At 44.7% G+C, this 12687-nt stretch overlaps 1 protein-coding gene across 1 annotated transcript in view; it reads left to right on the plus strand.

Moving 5' to 3' along the window:
• The window catches only part of ZFHX3 (zinc finger homeobox 3), a 296035-nt gene that overhangs the window by 255913 nt on the left and 27435 nt on the right, over positions 1–12687 (plus strand). Inside the window, 2 exon segments of the mRNA XM_043494742.1 lie at positions 9185–9318; positions 9553–9753. Coding sequence (XP_043350677.1) covers positions 9185–9318; positions 9553–9753 — 335 coding nt within the window.

Consider the following 12687-nt stretch of genomic DNA (forward strand, 5'->3'; position numbering starts at 1 on the left):
ATGTCCCCACTGCTATTGACCGCTCTTGCCAGTTCTGTGCCGTGCTGCATAGCCATGCTGTTTGCTGCCTCATCCAGTCTAGAAATGGCTGAACCAAAAAAAAAGATCCTGTAATCCTCATTCGACACTTCTGCACTTCTCAAAACTGTGTCTTTTAGCCCTAAACTTTTTCTATGGTCTTTGGTCCAGTTTTCAGTCCAAATGAGTTTTTGTATCCAAGCCATTTGAATTCATTTTTCAACTAAGATACCATGAGACTCGGTATCAGCTAATTATTGAAATCCAAATGCTGCATTCCTTTCAACCATTCATTTGGTAAACCTCTCCCAAAAAAGCAACCAAGATTGTCCCCCAGCAGTACCCATGGTCTTTAATACTAATGATTATGCTAGGAAGAAAAGGTACAACATTAGGAGATGTCCCCATATGCATGACTTGTGCATTGCAAAACAATGACCTGATGATTTCATGTACATGCCAGTAATAATATGCTCTAAAGATATGAGACAGCCCTGCCCAAATTAGGAAGGTAGCAAATATTGGGCTTACTCCACGGCACAGTCCAAAGGTAATAGAACATTCTTCTTATGAGGTCCAATTTATTTAGTCCTGACACATGTTGGCCATATTCCAAGTTCAGTCTTTCTCTCCTCTTGGGGGAGGAGTTCCCAGCTTTCCTTCTCAGAGCTGGCTTTCAGTTCAGTGATTCTCTCTTCAGGCCCCTAAACTCAGGGTATCTCAGGAGCTTCCCTGCATTAGCAGGCTACTCCCAGCCCTTCCTAGCGGGTGCCACTCTGCTGATCTCAGGGTACTCCCTGCAAGAGCCCTTCTAACTCTCCACAATAACCAGGCATGGGTGAGCCCTGGCCTCTAGCCCTTAAAGAAGCAAGCCACCCTGCTGCACCAACTTAAACATCTTTTTAACTTCATGTTATAGTCCTGGCCCATTTGTTAGTCTCTAAGGTGCCACAAGTACTCCTTTTCTTTTTGCTCTGACCACGTAACTCCTGCAGTTGAATCCTTCTGCTGGATCCCCCTATATCAATGTCAAGCTTCTTATCTTGACCATCAAAGCCCTTCATAACTCTGCTAGTCCTGATTTCTCTGCTCTGGTCTCTTGTGACATTGCACCCTGACCCAGTCTGGTCTGCCAGCTATGCTCTTCACACGTTCCTCCCTACTGTGTCACCTTCATAGAGCATAGTCTGCAGGGCTTTTCCTGCTGTGAAGCCCACAGGAAATTGACCAACCCTCAATGCTAGTCTGAAGGGGAGCTGGGGAAAGTCAGTAGTATTTATTGATGTCACTACAAAATGTATATATAATTGATTGTCTTCTTGTCCCCCACCATTTGTGTCTTGCTTGTCGTCTTATATTGTAAGCTCATTGGTGCAGGGACCACATCTGTGTGTTTGTACAGGAGAACAGGCCCTTATCCTGTTTGGGGCTTTTGGGTGCTGCAGTAAGATAAATATTTAATAACAATTCAGCTATTCAGACTCACTGCAGGCTGAAACGTTCAACTCAAAGCTAGAAAAACAAATCCATTTGACCATTTTCAGGGTGACACTTTTAAAAGATAGACAAAGGTCTGTGTGCGAAAGTGCATTTCCAAATATCTGTGTATTTAATTCTATCTACTGTATGATCCTATTATTTATCAAATGTGGGTTTGAAAAAATCCAGTAGAGCAACAGGCAATGTTCAGTTCTATTAGTATAGCTACAACATCCCATTAAGATGAATGGGACCTTTGGGGAATAGGGAATGTAAACAGACAGCGTTTCAGAAAGAAACATTTTAACCATATGCTATTAACACAAAAAGGAACAAACGTGCAGTAGGGCAGCAATATTAGACAAGGAAATTACATTTCAGTGAGGCTTAAGGTCTAGTCTCATGGTTTATTATGTCACTAGAATCCCTCAATGGAATTATTGACTTGTATTTATTTCTATTATATTAATATAAATGGTGTGTTCCTGCTGGAATAGCAAATGTTTGATAGAGAGATCTGCCTGAAACTTGATACCAAAGTATGCAGGATTCCATAGCTGTTTCTCTGTGTGCTCCAGTGAGGAACACTCCCCAGTGTAAGAATGCTGCCTCACCACTCATCCGCTCTGCTAAAGATAGAAGGATGAAGGCCTTATGGCGTAGGGAAATGAAAAGGGATGAAATAATCCTGTCACCTCTCCAAGCACGGGCTTTTCCAGACAGAACCAACAGGGACTGTAAGGATACCTTTCTACTGAATGAGTAGAACGGTCATGAGGAGCTCTCGCTACAAAATCCTCCACAAAAGGCAGTCAGATTTAACTCTGAGGGTTAGAGTTTGGTACAAAATTTCAGAGTGTAGGGTCCAGGAAAAATTTGAGGAAAAGGTCTGAAGAACCTGTCTCTGTGGAGCAAGGCCTGTGGGGACCAGCAACCCCACTGGGTAATCGTAGTTTCTATCAGACAGTGAAAATAGTGTTCTGGTGGGGTTGAAAGTGTAGCCGAGACTGGTTGCCGAGCTAGTATGAAGAGTATTTTCATAATCAATCAAGGTAGCAAAAACCTTGCTGTAAATTTGTGGGGTAGGTGGCAAGCTGGTTTACGGAATGCAGGGAGATGAGAACCTCTGGCTTACGGAAAGCAGCATGAATTAATAATCATTTAATTGGCTCCTCCATTATGTTGCTGGTCGGGAGATGGAAGTTTAGATGAAGGGGCTGTCAGTGGTACTTTAGCTAAGAGAGTCTGATGGTTGAAAGGTGGGGGGTGGTGGCCGCCTTTGGCCTTTCCACAATGCTCAAGCATAGTCAGCTCTTTGGGACCCTTGCAATGTTAACCTGGGGTTAGCAAAGAAAAGGATGAGCGTCACCTTTGGGTGACCTCCTCCCCTTTAAAACAGAGAGTGAGAATCTCCCGTGCTGAAAAGCAGGGATTGTCTGGCATATGCACTGACGAAATAGCCTCTCAGAAATGCTTCAGGAGGGTAGAATGCCTTGCGGCCATACGGCTTTCATGTATGGGTGTGGAGTACATGTTTTCTCTGTCTGTGGAAAGATGTATTCTTCTAACTTCTTTATTGCTTTAAACCTTGAGACGAGCAAATCAATGCACAAATTACCTCCTGTTCAGGACATTTATCACATTTTCATTTGTTTTCTTGAGGGGAGTCCTGGTCTTTGAGCAGGATCTCTCCTTGGCCCCTAATTGTGGCACAGGGGTATTTGTGCTGGATGAGCAGTGGTTTGGAGGAAAGTGAGAAATAAGGTTTTCAACACTTTTTTTTCTGGACATTTTTCCTAGTCTATTCTATAACAGATGAATAGGTCAGACTGACTGTGTGTGACATGGTAATTAATACACTATTTTCTAAGTCTGTTTTGAAGCTTTATAGTCAATCACTGGGTGTGCTCAAGAGTGATGCGGTCTGCATGTCCCCTTTCTCCAGAATGTAAAGGAATTCTTAATTCCCCTGCTCTGTGACACACTGTTCCATGATGGCTGATCCTAAGATCATTCATGTACTTAAATCTGACATACAGTAGGTTTGGGTGGCTGTCTACTAGCATTAACTTGGTCTCAGTGTTGATAGCCCAAATGGGAATTTTCTCTTTAAAAATACTCCTTAGCATGTATCTTGAGGCATACATTTTGAGAATACTGAAAACATTGACCAAACTGGACAGTCTCCACGTAAAAGAATAAATGGACACAAATCAGACGTCAAGAATTATAACATTCAAAAACCAGTCGGAGAACACTTCTTCAATCTCTTTGGTCACTCGATTACAGACCTAAAAGTCGCAATTCTTCAACAAAAAAACTTCAAAAACAGACTCCAAGGAAAGACTACTGAATTGGAATTAATTTGCAAACTGGACACCATTAAATTAGGCTTGAATAAAGACTGGGAGTGGATGTGTCATTACACAAAGTAAAACTATTTCCCCATGTTTATTCCCCCCCACCCCCCACTGTTCCTCACACGTTCTTGTCAACTGCTGGAAATGGCCCACCTTGATTATCACTACAAAAGGTTTTTTTCCCCCCTGCTCTCCTGCTGGTAATAGCTCACCTTACCTGATCACTCTTTTGTTACAGTGTGTATGGTAACACCCATTGTTTCATGTTCTCTATGTATATAAATCTCTCCACTGTATTTTCCATTGAATGCATCCGATGAAGTGAGCTGTAGCTCACGAAAGCTTATGCTCAAATAAATTTTCTCTAATAAAGTCTCTAAGGTGCCACAAGTACTCCTTTTCTTTTTGCGAAAACAGCCAGTTCATCTTCGCACCCCTCCTATGGAATAGACTAATGTCCCTATGTTAGAGAGGTTAAGGCTGGTGAGCCAGATCAGCTGCACTGAGGAGCACTTAGTTTCAGGGGTAGGGAGCAAAGCTGAATTTAAACTACCTTTTGCCAGGATGGTTCCCCAGCTGAAGATAGCAGTCTGAATGTTGCTATATCTTGTGCTGACTGCCTGTGGCTCCAGGGACCCATTATGGAAGACAGAGGTCACCAAAACCCAGGGATGCCCGAGCCACACCTGGCCATGCACTCAGCATCAGCAATAGTGGGAAGGTTAGTGGGGGCAGCTCCTATGTCACCTGAGGATCCCCCTATGTACGAAGGGCTCTTCAGAAGCTGGCTACGCTTGTTAGGGCAGCTTTGTAGCTGCAGACAATGCAGAGCTGCCTTAACAGCCCAGGTTCTGTTTCCAAAAGTGTGCACTAATTTAGGGTGCTTCAAACACCCATGGTCTGATGTTCAGAGCAGCCGAGCATCCGCTGTGCCGACTGACATCTGAGACATGCCAGCACTCAGCACCTCTGAAAATAAGCCCCCATTGTCTGAAGCTGGGCTCCCAAAATTAGAGACCACCTCTGAAAATGCAGGTGAGCTTCCCAAGGTGTGTGAGTCAGTGGCATAGTCAAGATATAAGAACCCAGGATTTCCTGACTTAATTGCTCTACTCTGCCATGGATTACACCAAATCTTATGACTGTGGAAGAGGAGATCATATTTTTGGAAGTTTCCAAAGATTATTTTCCCGACACATTAGCTATAAGGTTTGATGTTTTTATTTATTTATTTTTTATTTTATTTTATTTTTATTGACAAAATTAAGTAGGTCCTTAGTGCTTTGTTTATAAAACCATAAAGCATTTGAGTTCTTTAGCTTGGAAAAGTGAGTGTGGCACATTCCCAGTAATGGCTTGAATCATTTACTGTATGATAGCATATTTATTTTTCCTTGTCACTATGCAGGTGACTTCCATACACAACTCACAATAACACTCACCGGAAGTTACACAGATACGTTCTCCTGCATGTTTCTCAAAGAGACCCCAGTAGATTCTAAGCACAGAAGTTTTGTTCAAAAAATAATTTTGATAATTCAGTGGGAGTTTAATGTGACATCTTATCTAATGTCACAAGTAACCCTCTCAAAGCCAGTGCCTGCTCACTGAATGTCTCCTGCAATGTGTCGATCACAGTTCATTCCACAGAGTGAAAACTAGAAACTTATGTTGTCAGTAAAGGACTTATTCTGGTTTTTATGCTCCTCTTTACCTACAAGAGATGTCATGAAGATCATGGTGATAAGTCTGATTTCAACCAACAAATTCTGGGAATGTTCATCCTGACCTCACCTTGGGAGCCTCAGGCCAGTCTAATGTGACATACCGCAGGTACTAGCTGTGTGGCAATAGCAGGGCACAATAGGGAGTGCCATGGACAGCTTTGGAGACTTGGGTAAATAAAGCATTGGTTTTGGTTTTTATGGGTTAAAGATAGCCTTTAACACAGGCTTTCGTGTTTAATTACGGTTACCGTGTCCACATTGTGTCCATGAGAACATCCATCTCCTGCATGTATATTTTTACATTTAATATATATGAAACAGGTGGTTAAACTGATAGAAACTCCCCTTCCTAGATTTATTATCTATCCTGTAGGGACTCTTTCTGCCACAAACGCCGCAGGAAAAGAATCACTAGATGCCTGTTGCACTCAACTAATAGTAGTTCAAGGGTTGAAGTGAAAGTTGATAGAGCCCAGAGAGTCCCTCCCCAAACCACGCTGGAGACCTAATTACCAGTCAGTGCAAGGGGACAGGGCCAGATTTACACATTACATGCCCCTAGACGCAGCATCTTCAGCACACACCCCTGTCCAGAGACCCCTCCACAGACCTCTTCCACCACAACTGCACAGAACTTTGCACACCACTACTCAGCGCCCCCTGCCCACTGACACCCCCCCAGTGCCCAGCGTCCCCTGCATAGCCCCATCACCACAACTGCACAGGGCCCCACACAGACACTCCACTGTCCAGCACCCCAACACACACAAGCACCTTCCACTGCCCAGCGCACCTCCCCAAGCCCCACTCCTCTGCTCTCTGGCCTCTGACCACACTCACCAGCCCCTCTTGGAGGTGACTGTGTCTGCCGGGCTGATCGCTCAGGCCCTTCAGGCATGGCTCGATCAGCCAGGCTGGAGCAGGAGCAAGGCCTGCCCAGGCCAGGCTCCCTCAGGTCGCACTTGCCCGGCAGGGACCCTCCGTTGGACTGCTGAGCTCTTCCCCTGCCACAGGGGCCTGCGTCACCTTCCCGGCTGGTAGGAGCACCCTAGCAGGGTTGCATGGGGCCATCTCCCCCTCAGCCAGCCCCACCCCCTGCCAGGACCTGCGAGCAGCAAACTTTGCATTTTTAGGCACCCATAGAACTCTGACGCCCCTAGGCATGTGCCTAACTGGAAATCTGACCCTGGAAGAGGATCCTAAATCTTGTAGGGCTCTGTGATTCAAGTCCCCACGAGTAGGGAAGGGAGTGCTGCTTGTACTGCTGCCTGGCCATATGCAGACAGAGCTTGGGGCCTGATGCCTGACTTCCCGATTGTGGTTGACATTTTAATGTCTGAGGTCAAACTGAGGAGTGGACAATATCAGCAGTAGTTAACCTTCTTATTGGGGCCACTCTCCTCATGTCACACAGGGACCAGCCAAGGCAATTTAGCACTGGATCATCCTCCACCAGCCACAACGAAGGAGTTCTTGCTAGGAATTCTTCTTACTCTTATTGGTAGAGTGGGGGCTCATGAAGCACAGCCTGGCTCAGTGCTCTTCTCTTATCGCACCATGAATCAGATATAGAGGATTGTTTCCGTGGGGTGGGGCAGGTAGGTAATACTTCACCCACAGCCCTGATGCTCTATTTGTACTGTGAGATTATTTGGGGGGGGGCATAAACTTCAATTCTGTAGAAATCCTTTTAAAGAAGTTCCATCTCGGATCCACAAGGGAGGTTTTAGATTCAAACATAAAAGTTCATCTCACCACGTGGACAAGACAATGGTGGATGCGTTCTTATGTCTGTAGATTTACCATGAAAGAATTGACTTCTTTTACACTAATAAGCTGTAGGATTGGCCTTTTTCTAGTACACTGAGTAGCACAAAGGTCTTAGTGGTACACTGGGATCCTACACATGTTTTTGGGGTATGTGCTTAAATTTGACACTGGGGCATTAGACCACTGTAGGAGCACAGGACTGAAATATCAGGGGTTCTGCAGGACAGGACTTAAGGGCATTAGCAGAGCCATGTGACGAAGAACTTGCCAATCATCTGTTCTGGCTCTTGCCACTATATCCCTTGGACACATTCAGGAGCATGAACATTAATCAAATCGTCTCTCCACAGGAATGGCCCAGGTCCTTTTATGTCCATTCATAGTGTCTCTGACTCCCTTTTCCTGGACGTGGTTTTGCACTCTGTTTATTTTACGAATGTTTAGTGTTGGGGGATTGTTAAATATGGGAATTGGATTTCCGATTTTTAAGGCACATTGTTGAATAAATCCCATCTCGGTAGCTTTAAAAGGGTCTCTGGCATGTGAGTGACCTACCTGAGCCGTGCGTTGGCTGCAGCTTCTGAAGTAAGGTGTGGCTGGTTCCACAGCATCCGGTTCACAGTGTGACTAAGAGACGGGGACAAGCTGTGGGGGAACCAGTCTCAGAACATTACAGCACCTGGTTAATCAGCAGCCAGTCTATCCTGTTAAATAGCCAGCTGTCGTGTTATCTTTCAAGTGAAAAAGAGTAAGTCCCATTAAGGGTGACATGGGTTTGAAGTCGATTTAAGACAGATTACAGTACTGTTATGAAAGTGTGTTCGGGAGGGCTGTGTGTAATATGCCTGGCTTTCTAGTTTTTAAATAATAGATGTCCTACAAACTTATGTACTCCAGGTTACCAAGATACAGGTTTATAGGCCATAGGATGTGCATTCTGGGAACATTGTCAATTTCCTTGAATATTTTCTGCATTGAGCTCTGATTTTGTTGCTTTTATGTATACATTTGAATTTGAATACCATTGCTTTGTATTAACGTGTTTAAGGTTTATGCCTAAACAGCCATTCTTGGTGTCCATATCGGAGCCATTCCTACCGCTGGTCATAGGCGAGGCTCTGTCCCCCAGACTTCCTGGGGATTTCAGTGGGACTGCTTGCTGGAGAGTAAGACCAGCCGTGCTCTCTGCACAAATGCTGAGTGCATTCCACACTCTGAACTCCCAGCTGCTGCCAGTCTAGGAAAGTGAGACTGAGCCAAGGACCCAGATGTGAATCTTCTGCGTTGCACCTACCACTGCTCTTGGCTGGCTTTAATGAACGAATGCCTCACCATGCTTAGCACATTATGTATGAACCTTTTTGCACTAAGGGTAGGAATGTCATCCTGCATTGTTCTCTGTATGGCCAGCTCTTCCTGGAAGGAGGGGGAATCCTGACACTCAAACGCTGACATATGGCCAAGTGGTCAGATCTCGCATGTAAACACAGGAGAAGACTCTCTTGCATCTACTAGATTTTTAAGCTGACCCGGGGAGTCCAAGTGAGTGGGTGTGCTTTTCTGCTTATAGCTGTATGGATTTGTCACAGTTCCTTATTTCTTAGTGCCAGTAATGCCAGACATCGAGAGAGAAACTCTTACTTTCTCCCTAGCATGTTTAGTAAGATGTCACTTGGCCCAGATGTTCCTCCTCTTCAAATCATTAGACTGTGTTTGTTTCAAGAAAATACAACAGCACAAATGGAATTACTAATCATTTCATCCAGCATGAACTCCTTTAGAGTTGGCCTGATGGGGATGTCCTAATGCAAATCTCATTTGTCTTTGCAGCACCAGCCAGCCAGGCAGACAAGGAGCTGACAGAGTCTCCAGCATCCTCCAAACGCATGTCATTTCCCAGCTCCTCTGAGTCACCTCTCTCCTCTAAATGGTCCAAAACTTCAGAGGAGACCAAATCAGAGCAGGTGAGGCACAGGAGCCCAGCATTACTTCCTGGAAAGCCATAAAAATCTAGAGGCTGTTAATTCACTTCCCAGGTGTTGAGAGAAAAAGCAAAGTTGATGAAAAGGTGGTGATTGAGTGGTAGGACAAAGGCACAAGATTATTACAGTCAAGCTGTAAAGAAGGAGGGGATATAAGCAGTGATTGTGTCAGTCATGTGATTCAGTCAGCATGTTTTGTTTTATCTCTCTCTACAGATGTATCAGTGTCCATACTGCAAATACAGTAACACCGATGTGAACCGGCTGCGGGTGCATGCCATGACCCAGCACTCCGTGCAGCCCATGCTTCGCTGCCCACTCTGCCAGGACATGCTCAACAACAAGATCCATCTGCAGCTGCACCTCACACACCTGCACAGTGTGTCGCCTGACTGTGTGGAAAAACTCCTCATGACGGTAAGTCTCTGGGAGCTGAAGTGCACCTTTTGCCTTCCCAGCAAGAGTGAAGTTGTCTTTGCATAAATGAAAGGACCTTGCCTGTGCCCTGGGCACTGGCTAGTTTTGATGTAACCTGCTGATCCAAGATCCCACTCCCTGATCATACAAGAACTTCTCTTGCTTTGATTCTTCTCATCCCCATGTTATCCTAGCTGCAGAATACCAGTGTTTGGGTATCATGGTGGTCGGCACAATCAGGAGAAAGAGTTATCCTGTGACGATACTGAGAAGAATATTCAATAAACATGTTCTCCCTTAACCCTTTAAAGTCGCTGCAAAAGATCAAGTCGACACTCATCATAATGGGAGTAGAAGTAGGATCTGTTCCTTCAATGAGAAATCAGCCAGTCGGAGATAACGTAACTTTTTATAAGTAACAGATCACTTTATTCAAGGCAACTATAACAACCATATGGATATTGTGTAGTTGGCCTGAGTGAGATGGATAATGTGTGGCTGTAGAATCCTGTAAATCCCTTGTTTAAAATGCCACTGTCACAATGTTTTGAAATGCCTCATTTTAAATTGAACTTTAAGGATGGTCAGTTAAACTTCTCTGAAGTGGAAAGGTCTTTAGGCCATTGAAATGGAGGAGATTTTCTAAATAATACCAAATATTTCCATGGAAACATGTAGTTAGAAATAGATCCATTTTTGTAATTGTTTCTCGAAGGTGGGTTGCACCTTAGTCACAGCTGCACAATCTTCACCAGTGCAGTTTCTCCACAAGTGTAGCAAAACTTGAGATCAGTTAACTCTGGTTCATTACCAAGATGTTTGTGTCAAACTTTTTTTCCCCTTCTACAGCATTGCTGTAGGTGTCAAACATGGGAGTCCTGTTCTAACACTGTCTCTAATGGAAGCCTTTATCCAGCATTCTGTTTGTCTCCAGTTCATTTGAGAAGGAAATTATCATTACAGTGCATGATGGGAAATGTCCTTTTTTACATTTCTAACATTACGGTGCTCAAGCTGTCATTCTGAAGAGGCTTTTTGTATGAGCGACAGTCTCTTGGTCATGGACTGGCTGATCGGGGACTTGCTTTTATGATGTCTGTGTGGAGCACCTAGCACAATATGGCTTCTAAGCACTGCGACAATACAAATAAATACAAATAATCTTGTGGGCTCACCTCTCTTTCCAGCGTCCCAATCCATGTGTATCAGGGCTAAAGAAAAAATGTCCAGTGGTCCATGTTTCTCCTTAGGTGGCATTATTTGTGGAAATACATAATCTTGCTCCAGCACCAGTCTTCCTCTTTCCCCTTTGTTTTCTGTCTTTTTCTCTCCTTCCTCTTTGCTTGTCAGATTTCTCCTTCCCTCTGCTGCTTTCCCCCCAGTTTCTTGTCCTTCCAAGTCTGCTGCCATATCCCCCTTCCTCTGCCATGCCTGGCTCCTGGCGGGCTGAAGAAATGCTCTGCTCCACGCTGGAGGATGGTTGATTAAATGCCAGAAGGGATACTGTGCCTGGCAATCAGTGCTGTCCAGGAACATCTGGGAGAGATCCGTGCACCATAGTGTGGGAACCATGATCCTGGAACACATCAACATCTAACAGTGTTGACAGGTCCCATTATTGCTCCCCAGTAAATGCCAAATTCGGATACTTCTGTCCTCAGTGAAAACAATAAAGAATACAAAAATACCAGGGCGCTTTGGGAAGAGAACATGTTAGTTAGCTAACATTTATAGCACTCAAGATAAGTCTACACTGCAATTAAAACCTGCAGCTGGCTCGTGCCAGCTGACTCAGACTCATGGGGCTCGGGCTAAGGAGCTGTTTAATTGCAGTGTAGACGTTCAGGCTCAATCTCTAGGACCCTCCCCCTTCATGCAGTCCCAATGCTCAGGCTTCAAACTCCTGAGCCCAAACTCCTACACCACAGTTAAACAGCCCTGTAGCTGAGCCCCACAAGCCTAAGCCAGCAGGCATGGGCCAGCCCCGGGTATCTAATTGCAGCGTAGACACGCCCTCAGAGGCCCCAAACAGGGACAAAGCTCTGTCGTACTGGGGCATTGTACACATTTATAGTCAAGGACTGTCCCAAAGAACTGAGATTCTAAGGCAGCTTAGAGTCAAACACAAGATGAAAATATTTTGTCCCTATGATGAAGAGAGGAAATGTGAGAGCAGTGAGTAGCAATAGAGCTTTTGCCATACAAGTGGGAGTCCCCAGTCTGCACAGAGTGGTCTCCATTGTTGTAGCCTAGAGAAATGAGATCAGTGTATGAGGTCTTGTCTAAACATACAAGTTGTACCAATTTACCTAAACTGGTTTAGAAACTGATGTGGTTAAATTGGTATAGCCACTTGGGTGGGCACTCTGTCATGGTTAAGAACGCCTTATTTAAATCAATATACAGAATTCTTCAGACCATTTAAGTGCAAGCAATTTAGGTAGTTTGGTGCACCTTGTGTGTGTGATCAAGAGCTCACTCACCCAGTGGTTTGACAACCCCTGCCCAGGGCACCTGGAGTACTCCAGCCTTCTGCTGAGATCAGAAATCCCATCAGAAAGGATGGGAGTCTCCTGTGAGCCCTGTCCCGTTACTTGTTTCTTCACATCCATGAAGCCTGGGCTGCTTTTCTTCTTTGGGGAAATAACACCTGGGGAAAAAGGATGGTCTCAGTGCTTTGAATAAAGCAGAAAGGGGCCAAGCAGATATTTTCCTTTTGTTTTAAATGGCAAACATGTTTTTTAGAAAAATAAAAGAAACAACCATTTGTGGTAGACACAAACACCCTAAGTTCCTAATTTTGCTCATTCCAGCCAAGATTCCTGTCTCAGTCTGAAGGCACCGAGACCCAGTTCATGAACTATAAGTGAATTGCAGCCCAATAAATGGGAGCCAGGTTGCTTTTGACACGATGTCGTTGCGTTCAGTATTTGA

This window comes from Dermochelys coriacea, chromosome 12 (genome assembly GCF_009764565.3).
Source record: "Dermochelys coriacea isolate rDerCor1 chromosome 12, rDerCor1.pri.v4, whole genome shotgun sequence".
Lineage (NCBI taxonomy): Eukaryota > Metazoa > Chordata > Testudines > Dermochelyidae > Dermochelys > Dermochelys coriacea.